At 31.9% G+C, this 15,493-nt stretch overlaps 1 protein-coding gene across 2 annotated transcripts in view; it reads right to left on the bottom strand.

Moving 5' to 3' along the window:
* The window catches only part of LOC100371994 (methionine adenosyltransferase 2 subunit beta-like), a 36,873-nt gene that overhangs the window by 14,479 nt on the left and 6,901 nt on the right, over window positions 1-15,493 (bottom strand). For both annotated transcript variants that reach the window (XM_085497695.1, XM_002741343.4), the window contains exons 2-4: window positions 4,175-4,367; window positions 3,900-4,014; window positions 1,666-1,818 (exon numbers count right to left, since the gene is read on the bottom strand). In XM_085497695.1, coding sequence (XP_085353821.1) covers window positions 1,666-1,818; window positions 3,900-4,014; window positions 4,175-4,351 — 445 coding nt within the window. In that variant the 5' untranslated portion in view covers window positions 4,352-4,367. The remainder of the gene's footprint in view (window positions 1-1,665; window positions 1,819-3,899; window positions 4,015-4,174; window positions 4,368-15,493) is intronic.

The following is a 15,493-nucleotide window of genomic DNA, read 5'->3' as shown; positions in this document are numbered from 1 at the left end:
TCAGCAATATTTCACCTACAATGTGACTGTAACTTTCAAATCACCACCAGTTAATGCCATCTCATCATTGCGAACCAGCAATATTTCACCTACAATGTGACTGTAACTTTCAAATCACCACCAGTTAATGCCATCTCATCATTGCAACCCAGCAATATTTCACCTACAATGTGAATGTAACTTCCAAATCACCACCAGTTAATGCCATCTCATCATTGCAACCCAGCAATATTTCACCTACAATGTGACTGTAACTTCCAAATCACCACCAGTTAATGCCATCTCATCATTGCGAACCCAGCAATATTTCACCTACAAAGTGAATGTAACTTCCAAATCACCACCAGTTAATGCCATCTCATCATTGCAACCCAGCAATATTTCACCTACAATGTGACTGTAACTTTCAAATCACCACCAGTTAATGCCATCTCATCATTGCAAACCCAGCAATATTTCACCTACAATGTGACTGTAACTTTCAAATCACCACCAGTTAATGCCATCTCATCATTGCGAACCCAGCAATATTTCACCTACAATGTGAATGTAACTTCCAAATCACCACCAGTAACGTTAATGCCATCTCATCATTGCGAACACAGCAATATTTCACCTACAATGTGACTGTAACTTCCAAATCACCACCAGTTAATGCCATCTCATCATTGCGAACCCAGCAATATTTCACCTACAAAGTGAATGTAACTTTCAAATCACCACCAGTTAATGCCATCTCATCATTGCAACCCAGCAATATTTCACCTACAATGTGACTGTAACTTCCAAATCACCACCAGTTAATGCCATCTCATCATTGCGAACCCAGCAATATTTCACCTACAATGTGAATGTAACTTTTAAATCACCACCAGATAATGCCATCTCATCATTGCAAACCCAGCAATATTTCACCTACAATGTGACTGTAACTTTCAAATCACCACCAGTTAATGTCATCTCATCATTGCAAACTCAGCAATATTTCACCTACAATGTGACTGTAACTTTCAAATCACCACCAGTTAATGCCATCTCATCATTGCGAACCAGCAATATTTCACCTACAATGTGACTGTAACTTCCAAATCACCACCAGTTAATGCCATCTCATCATTGCGAACCCAGCAATATTTCACCTACAATGTGACTGTAACTTCCAAATCACCACCAGTTAATGCCATCTCATCATTGCGAACCAGCAATATTTCACCTACAATGTGACTGTAACTTCCAAATCACCACCAGTTAATGCCATCTCATCATTGCGAACCCAGCAATATTTCACCTACAATGTGAATGTAACTTTCAAATCACCACCAGTTAATGCCATCTCATCATTGCAAACCCAGCAATATTTCACCTACAATGTGACTGTAACTTCCAAATCACCACCAGTTAATGCCATCTCATCATTGCAAACCCAGCAATATTTCACCTACAATGTGAATGTAACTTCCAAATCACCACCAGTTAATGCCATCTCATCATTGCAAACCCAGCAATATTTCACCTACAATGTGACTGTAACTTTCAAATCACCACCAGTTAATGCCATCTCATCATTGCAAACCCAGCAATATTTCACCTACAATGTGACTGTAACTTCCAAATCACCACCAGTTAATGCCATCTCATCATTGCGAACCCAGCAATATTTCATACCTGTAAGATTATCTGATGTAGCTTTCTCACCATCTAATTTACTTCTTCCATATTTATTTAATGGGTTTGGTTGGGCATCTACTTGATATGGTGCATTTTTACCATCAAATACATAGTCGGTACTAATGTACAGCATAAATGCACCAAATTCACCTGTCATAAATGGAACAAACATTATAAATCAATTTAAACTTGTGGTAATCAAAGGGGGTTGAAACTAAGATGACTTTTGGATGTTACGCATGCATGAACGCAATGAAATAGTTGTCACGATGAATATAAATCATATTGTAGTAGTAGATATGCATGAATGAAGATAAAACGAGTTTCAGCTGAGACTTGATCACCTCAAGAAACTCAACACTATACCATCAACAACAAATCTACTTTCCTCTATTAGAAGCACATGGAAGCTAGCCAACAATTAAGTTTTAGTGGGATTTTTAAGTACTCGCATTGAACTCATTTATGCCAATCTTTAAGCTATTTTCATAAGAGCAGGTGGTTCCAATGGAGCAAATACTGTATATATTTATTCCAACCCCTCCCAATCAAACCAATATAATTAAATACTGGTGAGGTAATTTTTGTCTCATTTTATTCTCTTAAAAAAGAATGCATATTTTTGATGGATTAAGTATTTGATCTGTCATACAGAGTGTAAGAAAAGATTTGTCACCATGAAAGTCAGTGTGTTGCTATTCAAATACAATTAATAGGCGAAACTTTCTCATGCAAGAGATATATTTGTGTGCTAACATATAGCTTACTGACACTGCTTCTTTTGATTTGTTTTGGCTATCTGTGGAGACTTTCAACAGGAGATATGTCAAGTACATGTATAGGGTTGTCTGCATACAATAAAGGGAGCAGTGAATGGAGATCTTACAGGTTATAGCAGAAAATGAATGTTTTCCCTGCCACTTTGATATGTAAGATATTTATAACAGCTCTATAGAAAATAATACATTTAATATTTTTCCATTTAAGAAGAAAATGTAGAGATGAATAAAAGATGACAATTACTGACTGTTTCTGTCTTTAATTGAGTACTGATATGCTATGTTCATGAAATGAATAATGTCTTATAATGATTGTCTGCATTTTGAATTCATGATGTGAATAAATTTGTTTTGTTCTCCAATGTATATTATGCATTAATTCCATTAAAACAGACATTTCATCTTTTAGTTGGTTTCAGTAATTCATTCAAAGAAATGGAGTCTGAAACACTGGATTGTCAGTGACATGAGTATTTTAATGATGGAATGCTTCATTTACGGTATATACATCAGTGTAATAATCAATATAGACAGTTGTCTAGGTCATTTCTACGTTATTCAAATGTCAGCATCACTGCATTTTTACTATCAGGATCAATTATCTCATTTACAGGACAGCATTTTACTCAAGCTCAGCAGCTGGATTTTGGCTCAAGCCAGCAAATATAAATGGGTATTGTGGAATTAATTTTCGCTGAAAAGGCTTTTTGGGTGTTTTGTATGGAATTTATTTTCACTGATTTTTGACAAGTTTAATGTGAAAAAGAGTATATTCGCTGGATTTTAGTTTCACGGAATCATCCCTTCAGCGAAAATAAATTTCAAGCGAAAATAAAGTATTCTACAGTACATGGGTGTTCAGCTTGAACTCAATTTGGCTCCAATAAACTCTCAGGGAGTGAACACTGATTGGACTGAGCCCAGAGACACCCAATCAAGGATAATGTTCCAACTCAACTCCAACAAATAGGGCCAAACCTGAGGATGCACACCTTGCACCATATAACCGTAATAAATGCACAAGAGCTAATCTCATGTTAATTGGTTGGGGGAGCAATAGCTCAGCTCAGATAAAATGTTGCTAAAATAAAATAAAATAAGATAAAACCTAGCAAAGATTTATTTATGCATGCAACAACCAGTCCACTGTTTGGATGACTGCTATCGTAGTAATCACCAAGGCATTTTTAAAACCAATGTTTGTTTATTTATGGCTGCCTTCAAATTTGAAACCATAACAATTAGTCATCATGTGTCTTTTCAAGTATATTCTTCATTTATCTATTTTTCTTTATGTTTTTTTCTTTTTGTGAAGTGTCCTACAACCTACAGTCTGGATGTCAACTGATGTCTAAAGTGAATAGCGCCCTCAACATCCTAAACCATATAAAAACAAATGAACAACTTTCTTCTTTTAATCTCTTGGTGGCAGACTATCAATAAATTTTTTACCACAAAGTCTTGCAATCATAGCTGTGGTGTCCACATTCAATTTCTTGGTCACTTCTTCTTGTTTCTCTACGATATCAGGTCTTCTTTCTGCTGCCGAGTGGACAACAACAGACGGCTGAAAATTAAACAACAGCGTGTTTAATTTTTATTTTTAATTCAAATTATTATTTAAAAAAGGATGCATACATTTTATTTTCTCCTGGTGAAAAAATAAAACAATAGAGAAAACTATCTTTTCACATATATGGTTTAATTGTTAAAATTAAAATACTCACTTTAAATTCTTTCATAACATTTCTGACTTGTTCTTCATCTGTAATGTCAACTTTTTTCAGAGAACCAGTCGCCCTAGAGAAAGCCAACCCAAGAACTTCCCATGATGCGTTGGTGAACTCTTTCAGCACTGGTCTGCCGAGGAGACCTGAAGCTCCAGTTATCAACACCCGCTTCATGACACTGCTTTACTACCTACATGTGAATAGTATAATCCAGATTTTTATATCTTGGCAATATTGTGAATTGGTGTTTCCATCTCAGATGGAAAGCTAGATGGGAAGGATAGTTTGTAGAACAAGATTAATTATGAATATTAAACAAGATGCTCATTACAAAATTAGCTATTTGGCCAAATTGCAATCTGTTAATCTTGGAAAATTACATAATAATAAGGATAAGCTAGAAACCTGTCTAAACTGAACGCTTTCTAAACAGGAAACCTGTCAAAACCGAACTCTGTATTGACTGAAATTGTTTAAATTGGATACTGTATATTAAAACCTATCTAAACTAAATCTCATGTCTAATGTCTCAGAACTGGACCCAGTGTAAACTGAAAACCTGTTTAAACTGAACCCAGTGTAAACTGAAAACCTGTTTAAACTGAACCCAGTGTAAACTGAAAACATATCTACATTGAAACTAGTGTAAACTAGAAACCTAAATTAAACCCATTGTAAACTAATAACATGTCTAATCTGAACCCAGTGTAAACTTGAAGTCTGTCTAAATTGAACCCTGTATAAACTTATTTAAATGCATCAGAATCAATAGAAAATGTACATATTTAAATGCACCAGAATCAATAGTAAATGTACGTATTTAAATGCACCAGAATCAATAGTAAATGTACATATTTAAATGCACCAGAATCAATAGTAAATGTACGTATTTAAATGCACCAGAATCAATAGTAAATGTACGTATTTAAATGCACCAGAATCAATAGTAAATGTACATATTTAAATGCACCAGAATCAATAGTAAATGTACATATTTAAATGCACCAGAATCAATAGTAAATGTACGTATTTAAATGCACCAGAATCAATAGTAAATGTACATATTTAAATGCACCAGAATCAATAGAAAATGTACATATTTAAATGCACCAGAATCAATAGTAAATGTACATATTTAAATGCACCAGAATCAATAGTAAATGTACATATTTAAATGCACCAGAATCAATAGAAAATGTACATATTTAAATGCACCAGAATCAATAGTAAATGTACATATTTAAATGCACCAGAATCAATAGTAAATGTACATATTTAAATGCACCAGAATCAATAGTAAATGTACGTATTTAAATGCACCAGAATCAATAGTAAATGTACATATTTAAATGCACCAGAATCAATAGTAAATGTACATATTTAAATGCACCAGAATCAATAGTAAATGTACATATTTAAATGCACCAGAATCAATAGAAAATGTACATATTTAAATGCACCAGAATCAATAGTAAATGTACATATTTAAATGCACCAGAATCAATAGTAAATGTACATATTTAAATGCACCAGAATCAATAGAAAATGTACATATTTAAATGCACCAGAATCAATAGTAAATGTACATATTTAAATGCACCAGAATCAATAGTAAATGTACATATTTAAATGCACCAGAATCAATAGAAAATGTACATATTTAAATGCACCAGAATCAATAGTAAATGTACGTATTTAAATGCACCAGAATCAATAGTAAATGTACATATTTAAATGCACCAGAATCAATAGAAAATGTACATATTTAAATGCACCAGAATCAATAGTAAATGTACATATTTAAATGCATCAGAATCAATAGTAAATGTACATATTTAAATGCACCAGAATCAATAGTAAATGTACATATTTAAATGCACCAGAATCAATAGTAAATGTACGTATTTAAATGCACCAGAATCAATAGTAAATGTACATATTTAAATGCACCAGAATCAATAGTAAATGTACATATTTAAATGCACCAGAATCAATAGTAAATGTACATATTTAAATGCACCAGAATCAATAGTAAATGTACATATTTAAATGCACCAGAATCAATAGTAAATGTACATATTTAAATGCACCAGAATCAATAGAAAATGTACATATTTAAATGCACCAGTGCACATTTTGTTAGTAAGAACTGTAAGATAATTATTACATGATACGCATCATGTACTTCCACACTTTGATGGATAATAATGATCAATGAGCATTCTTGTCAAATAACAAGCATCCAAAAACCATCCATTATTTACTTTAATGAATGTTATATTTCTAAACTGTTATGAATATTTGATATCCTTTTTTTAATATCTGTATTATATGAAGCTAATTACTAAACTAATTAATATAATAGTTGAGCTGATTTATTAAGTACAAAAATTAAATGCAAAAGATATATATAGCATTAAGTTTATATCTAATCAATCATTTACAGTAAAGCCACAGACATAATTAGTTTGTTGTTGATACACATCTTCTTAAGTAGCTCTGTATAGATAATGTTCATCTACGTTTGCTCTCTATTAGAAACATGTAAGATATAAATGAAATGAAATAAGTTATGATTATTCCCAGTGAGGAATTTAATGTGTGTTGTTGTGTTGAATGATAAATTAAATATTCCAAACTGGTTCAAGAAGTACAGATGAAACATTCTGATTACAAGTTGATTATTTTTGTTTAAAAGGCGGTGGTAGTTGCAAACACATGTACCGGTATTCAAATTTTGTGTAAATAAAAACTCATTTAATTTACAGGATTACATGTTATGAAACCCATACGGAGCAGACATGCTCATGTCGAACACCACATATAAATTATTGTGCTTTTTACTGAAGTAATACCCTCCCTTAAACAACAAAAACAACGACCTTTGATGTTAATGTGCTTTGTACAAGATTGGATCCTTACCACCATAGTAATCCATGGAAAACTTTTCAATATTCATACATTCAAACAATCAAAAGTAAATCAATTTGGATCACTGTTCTCATACACAATGGAATAGAAGTTGTTTTTATAGGGCATACAATAATATTTGTTTAATGGAATGCACTTCATGTTACCAACTAGTCTGTGTATTAATTATTTCATCAATATTGTTTGTACTAAAAAAACAATGGTTCATCTCAGTTAAGAGTATATAAACACACTTAACCCATATTTATCAGCTTTCTTATCATTAGGAGTGCTAATAACAAAAATACTCACTATGTAAAAGAAGATTATGTATTGCAGTTTGTTCAGAAGAAAAACTTTTAAACTGTCACAGCGCCCTCTGTTGACCATATAAGGAAATTATGCCTGTCAGCTATCGAGAATTCTCAGGACAATACTTAGTTCTTTAGTAGTGAATGTTTAGTTGCCCAAATCTTCAATTTCTGACTCAGTAGAGAGGTGCAAAATATCCATAACACAAGTGTATCTGACAACAAAGTATTAATTTCTCAAACAGTGAGCCAATAAATGAGAACAGTCAGCTTTCTATAACAACTGAAGAATTCAATTATATTTTATTTTATAATGATGAAGTCGGATGGTCACATTTTAATTAGATCACACACACCTGTCAAATTTTTATAATTAGATACGTTAAAGAGAATTAATCATTTTTGTTTTTTTTTAATTTCCTTAAATGTTTTGGGAGCCTTGACACTGAAATTAATGTCAATGTGATCTGTCATGCTCTACTTCTTCATGTGCACATCTGATGCTCTTATTATTACGTTAAAAGCAAATGGATTAGAACCTATTGTGAGTCAAGTGCAAATGCAGTGAGCATTAGAGCAAATCTAGTTAGAGTAGCCATAATCCCACAAAACTATCAGGGTCGATTTATCTCACTAGCTGCTGTATCAACTTGCCATGTGGTGCAGTGATGAAAAACATTTCAGAAAAGCCACTGCAATGAAGTTGATGATGCACATTTGCCACAATCTCACTCCAAGCATCATCAATTTTTGGCATTTTTAATATAATGATTATGATTATTCAAGGCTCATTATGTGGATGAAATTTTACTATGATTTTTTTAGAATAGACATGGCTCATAACAAATTCAAAATACCGGTACTACAATTTTGTTGATATTTTGCTGAGCAGAAGATTAAAATACAAATAAAAAATTTCAAAGTCGTTTCCATAGAAAACAATATTTTCTCCCAAAGTGAAATTGGTCGGAGTAGATATTCTATCAAACTTCCAAACAGCAAGTAACAGGGAATAACTTGGCAAAATATCAGAAAATACCAATATCAAAGGTGAGTTTAATAGCAAGATTCAATCGGTCAACAAAATTATTGCTGAAAATGTTACCATTGTTCATGGCAAAATGTTTTATATAATGATATATACAATGTTAAACTATTTTTCATACAACAAAAACTTTAATGTCAAAACAAACAAAACTTGTCAATACAAAATAACATAATGTTTTTGCTTTTTTTAAGAATGGAACTGAATCTTAATTTTACGAGATAAGAATATTCTGGATAGTTTCAGATGCTCATACATAATCTCATGACAAGGACTGATATATCACTGCATGTGATTTGTATGCTAATTTATCGCACTGTGTAAGCTGTTGGCTACATGATTCTGCACATTCATCATTCATTTGCACTCACTTGCATGGATATTTTTGAATAACTTTGAAAATTAATACACAAGTTTTCCAATAATATTTATCTCTACATATATCTATTCAAAAGCTGCAAACAATCTTCTGGTAATGTTTACAATGAAAAACATTCAGTGTTGTATGCGATATCATGTCATAATTGTACATGTATGTGATATACATCTGTATATTACATCATACCATGGAGATACAAACACTATGCAGGTGATAAATAACAAATACATTTGACATATGAATGATAGTACCGAAAGTTTGATTAGGCTGAATTTATTTTCTCAACTTTGATGGATGTGGGTAATAAAAAAATGATCGGTATAATTTTTTTTTGTTTTTGTATTTTTTATTTTGGGTAACACAGTTTAGACAACCCATTTTTGTTTAACACTGACTGTAAGTAATTTCTTAAACTGTAAAATAGTGTTGATCTGTACATATTGAAACAACAACCACTTTTCTTGATACAGAGTGGTGGAAAATTTTACAAAAGTGAACATTGAAGTGGGATCATTAACATAACGAGTCATAGTGAGTATTGCAGCAGTGAACATTGCATTAGGATCTTCAAGACAGATATATCACTTTTGTGCAATTTTGTCCTTTTGAATTCTGTCAAATTCAGATATTAGAAAACTTGATTGTGGCAAAAAGTATATCTGAAGAGTTGGTCCAGGCAACACATTTTCATGAGTAGTTCTAGGGCATTGTCATAACAGAAACATCTTGGTGACTTTGCACACTCAAGTTGCTGTGCACATTTGTGAAGTAGAGACGTTAACAATACACTGTGTCAAATCAGTCATGGGAGTTCCGCTATACAGCGATATCATGAAATCAGAGATTCATTTTTGGTATCCACACACCATTCCTGTTTCCTGACTTGAGAGCACTTACAACATCCTGTTCTCTACTGTCATTCATTCGACAAAAGAAAAAAACAACAACACACATCATACAGTGAGATAACAAAATCAGCACAAAAAGAAGATACATATTGTTAAATTTCCGATGAATGATATCACATGTAGCAAAATGACAACCCATTTATCTGTATAAATTGCAATTGAATAGTAACAAAGGGAGAAGTGATACAATCTAAACCACTTGAAAGAGTAAAATTCAGCCTTTTATTGCTACCATAAGCAAGCTGATGTCGTCTTTTATTCACAAAACTTCTGTGTTTTTTTTTGTACTTATCGCATACCTTGGTTTGAGTGGATGGCTATTTTGTTCCAATTGCCATGCACACAAAGACTGTAATCTGCAGAAACATTACGGATGAAAACACAATTTTTAAAACACAGCCATATGATAACATAAACACTGAAAATTCTACACCGTGAAATTATGAAATATTATTTTATTTGTTGTATCAATAAAGTCTGTTCTATTGATGTTTTTTTTTTCTACTGCATAATAATACAGGTCAACAGATGTACATGTATTTATTTATTGCCACAACACTGACTATGGAAAGTACAGCAGTAAAGTCACTAAAACTACAATAATAACAAAATAAATAAAAGCTTTTGCGGGAAACAAATCATCTTTTGAAGACATCTCAAATAATACGTGACAATACTATAGATATGTTTGTCGCTAATTGAATATACTACATACAGTAGTGTAAATGCATCAATTATTCATTTGGTTTTAATTTCGCTATTTTCATTGATAAGTAAAATTCACTAAATTAAATCTACAGGAACATGTAAAGTAACAATAAAACTCATTGTTTCCTTGACAAATTCGTGAAATTAAAACACGGTGAATATGCTCAATATGTCAGTGAAAATAAATCAATCAAATTTGTCAATTGTTTTGAATGAAACATTTTCTAAACGGGTAAATTTTGAGATTCATTATTTATATTACCTACATATTACCATACTGATACTAAAGAGTTTCAAACCACAAAGAGCCTTGGTCACAGTTGATAGCTTGGTGTTCATTTTCACTTGAACTTGAAAGCTATACCACAGCTGGGTATGCCTTTACTCAGTATTCACCAGGGACCAGAAGAGCAGAGGATATAAGAGAAACCCATTAAATACATGTACATATATATGAACCACTATGAGATTAATTACCACAGGTAGAAATGAATTTTGAAGTACATTGACTCAAATGGTTTATATCAAACCATTTCCAGTTGTTTATAGCATGATTTAAATACAGTATAAACAAAAACGGGGAAGGTAAAATGCTTCTCAATGGACAATGACTTTGCAACACTGATCTAAAATCCAATGTTAACACATTTTAACAGTGATGTGTTGACACAATTAAAGACAAGAAATATTAAGTAGCATAATGCGTAAGTGTTTGACATCATAAATTTTATGCCCACAATATAAATTCACATAATCAACTGTATCTACAATATTGAAATTGTACACAATGTGGTAAAATGATCACCCTGGGAGTTGAAGATCTTTATATCAATTTCAAACATTATTCCCCAGGTGAGAAAGATATTAGCAAATAATTAATTAAAGTGTTTAGATCTGATGGCGATGTGTTAAAAGCAGAATGCAATCAAGCTTGACATAGTAACCTAAAAATGAAAGCAATCAACACTTTCACAGTTCTCACACATCAACAATTTAAGAGCACCATTTGTCAAATATTAAAAGTTAGTTTTTATTGGGTCAAAGGTCATCACAAATGGAGTCAGAAACTTTTCACTGAAAGTTCACAGCTTGAGTCTGAACCTAAAACTTCACACACAGTAATCACTCAATCATACCAGCTATTAAACTACATATTATTATGTAGTATTATGGTAGAATTAGATCTAGAAAATATCATGGATCTAGAAAATATCATAGTAGAATTAGATCTAAAAGGTATCATTGAACCTGGAAAATATCATGGCAGAATTGGATCCAGAAAATGTCATGGACCTAGAAAATATCACGATAGGATGAGATCTAGAAAGTGTCATGGGCCTAGAAAATATCATGGTAGAATTAGATTTAGAAAGTAGGATGGACCTAGAAAATATCATAATAGAATTAGATTTAGAATGTATGATGGACCTAGAAAATATTATAATAGAATTAGATCTAGAAAGTATGATGGACCTAGAAAATATTATGGTACAATTAGATCTAGAATGTATCATGGATCAAGAAAGTATCACGGTAGAATTAGATCTAGAATGTATCATGGATAAAGAAAGTATCACGATAGCATTAGATCTAGAAAGTAGGATGGACCTAAAAAATATCACGGTAGAATTAGATCTAGAAAGTATCATGGATCTAGAAAGTATGATTTTAAAAGCAAACATATGATTTATTCTCTTAAAACCAGTAAGAAAGTAACCAAAGTAGAACTATGGAAATAGAGAAAATGAATACCATCCATCATGTGATACCTAATTAAATTATAATACGTTTAATTCTACTACTTCCCAAGGATGTAATTAGGGCATCACAAAATATGTTATGTGAAACACAAATTATGAAAATTGAAAGGAATTTGATCTGAAATAAACATGGTTTTATTCTTGTGAATGCAATGATATTAATTTAAATGCAGCTATATTTTTTTTAAATATTGCATGCAGAGATGCGTTTAGGTCATTATCACTTAATATGGAACTGATATCTGTAATGACCAAACACCTTCTTCTAAAAAAAAAAAATTTGAGGCAGCATTTGCGTAATGTAAGAGCATTAAATTTGATCCTTGGATTATTTTTATACAAAAATTGTTATAAGTAAAGCAATAAATAATTAAATTTAATTGAAAATGATGTTAAAAATAAAAACTGTGTTTATTGTAATACCCAACCAGCAAAAAAACAAAATTAATAAGATTGGGAGCAACAAACTATCTGTTTATACAAAACTTTTAAAACTGTAATTTCATCTGAGCAATTGAAAACGATTAAAAAGATGGCGATGAACAACAACAATAAGGTTATTACAGACATCAGAACTATATGGTTCTGTTCATTTATGAAGAGGCACTTTATTTGTTTCTGATCCTGTTCAAAAAATGATTTTTTTATTGGTGTACTTTTCAAGCTGACAGATTGGATTGCCAAAAGAAATTATTTTTTTCATCTATCTATTTTTGTTGTTGTTATTGTGTTTTTTTTATTGAACATTACTCAATTACTCTTTGGACGTCATATTTTTTATCACACATTTGTATGCATTTTTCTATGACTTTAATATCACTATTGTCTTATTTAAAATTTTGGGGGAAAAATACCGAAACAATTTTGCAGGTTTATTTTGAGCAAGATGATTTTGGTGTTGATAAATTATGTATGTGTCAAGTAAATCATTCTATTCTATAACATTTTTCAAGAAAATTACTTTAACATGACTTGTGACTTCTCAGTAACACTTTTATTGTACGTGTCCTGCATAAATTGATATAAATATAATGAAAAATATTGTAACATATTGTAAAGTTTGTACCAATCAGTAAAAGTGGTAGCAATTTCAATAATTCATGCAGTACACTTTGTCAGATTGACCATGACAAGTCTTTTAAATTGATTTGTTCTCTATATTTATAGTTGCAGTAAATGAGTAGTTTTTGGTTTAATCTGCACTGCAATAACACTTGTGATAAAACCATGTTTCATAATTTCAGGGATCAGCAATTCTGCTAGCATATTAGATGAAATATTTTAAAACTCATACAGAAGATCTTTAGGTTATTAAAGGTTAACTGTGGTTATAACTGGTATATGTATTCTCCTGTCATGATTTCTTCACTTTCTTTTGAGACTCTAGAGGGCGCCTTCAATATTCTAGAGGAAGTTTTTCAAATTATCGGTACAATTTCCCACCTTTTCAAATAAAAATATTGTTACTGAAATATGCTTAATTAATTTCATATAAAATTACTCATTGTTTCATTTTTAAATCACTAAATTTAAAACCTATGCATATGCTCAAAATATCAAAACAATGAAATTAAAATGTAAATTAAAAATATTACTATCTGTATATTCAAATCAAATTAAATCGACAAATTTAAACAATCATATTTGCCGATCGATAATAAAGGTGCTATCTCAAATGTGCTGATCTTGTAAGTAGAGAAATGTTTGGAAAACCAGATTAACAGAGCACATGGAGGAAAAGGGAAAGTGTTTGATTTAGAGAGACCAAAATCAATTGATAGCTTCAGCATTTACAAGTTGACAAGTTATTTCATGAATTTGAGATGACAAAACAGTTATTAATTGAAAACTTAGGGGGATAGGAAACTTTAACTCTATCAGAATAATTGTCATATTAGGGACACAAATCTTAATATCCCTCTTAGCTATACCTAATAAATCTAAGCATATAAAAACCTTGCGCATACCAATTATTCCCAGCATGCAACTGTTCTAAGATGTTCACAAGGCAGATATAATTATGATACATGAAAGAATCTTCACATTTTGAAAATTTGAATTTGTAAAAATAATGAGATTGCCAACAGCTAATAAACAAACTAGAATGCACAATTGATGAGAGTAAGAAAACCAATCATGTCTATCACTTGATATAATTGTTGTTACATGCTTGAAGCAAACATGACAGATTACATCAATTTTACAATCCAGTTACCAATATAATTATGCATCAAATTTCAAATGCATAGTCAAGAGTTGAAAAAACTTGTTGAAGTTGTAAGAGTACATGATATTTAGGAGATTTTATAATCTATGTGATATTTGCAGTTGAGTTGAGTTGAAGCATACCGGTAAATTTGATACATCGAATAAAAAAGGATTAACAAACAAGCAATGGTAGGTTGAAACCAAACCAGACAGGTTGTAACAATTATGGTGGGTAGAAACCAATCCAGACAGGTTGTAAGAATTATGGTGGGTAGAAACCAAAACCAGACAGGTTGTAAGAATTATGGTGGGTAAAAACAACACAAGACAGGTTGTGAGAATTATGGTGGGTAGAAACCAAACCAGACAGGTTGTAAGAATTATGGTGGGTAGAAACAACACAAGACAGGTTGTAAGAATTATGGTGGGTAAAAACAACACAAGACAGGTTGTGAGAATTATGGTGGGTAGAAACCAAACCAGACAGGTTGTAAGAATTATGGTGGGTAGAAACAACACAAGACAGGTTGTAAGAATTATGGTGGGTAAAAACCAAACCAAACCAGACAGGTTGTGAGAATTATTGTGGGTAGAAACAAAACAAGACAGGTTGTAAGAATTATTGTGGGTAGAAACCAAACCAGACAGGTTGTAAGAATTATGGTGGGTAGAAACCAAACCAGACAGGTTGTAAGAATTATTGTGGGTAGAAACCAAACCAGACAGGTTGTAAGAATTATGGTGGGTAGAAACAAAACAAGACAGGTTGTAAGAATTATGGTGGGTAGAAACCAAACCAGACAGGTTGTAAGAATTATGGTAGGTTGAAACCAAACCAGACAGGTTGTGAGAATTATTGTGGGTAGAAACCAAACAAGACAGGTTGTAAGAATTATGGTGGGTAGAAACCAAACCAGTCAGGTTGTGAGAATTAATGGTGGGCTGAAACCAAACCAGACAGGTTGCTGTAACCATGACAGGTTGAAACCAAACCAGATAGGTTGTGAGAATTATGGTGGGTAGAAACCAAACCAGACAGGTTGTAAGAACTATGATGGGTAGAAACCAAACCAGACAGGTTGTAAGA

The sequence above is a fragment of the Saccoglossus kowalevskii genome, chromosome 4 (genome assembly GCF_978046115.1).
Source record: "Saccoglossus kowalevskii chromosome 4, keSacKowa6.1, whole genome shotgun sequence".
In the NCBI taxonomy this organism is placed as follows: Eukaryota; Metazoa; Hemichordata; class Enteropneusta; family Harrimaniidae; genus Saccoglossus; species Saccoglossus kowalevskii.
The sequence above is the reverse complement of the archived record's forward strand: the minus strand, read 5'-3'. Positions and strand labels throughout refer to the sequence as shown.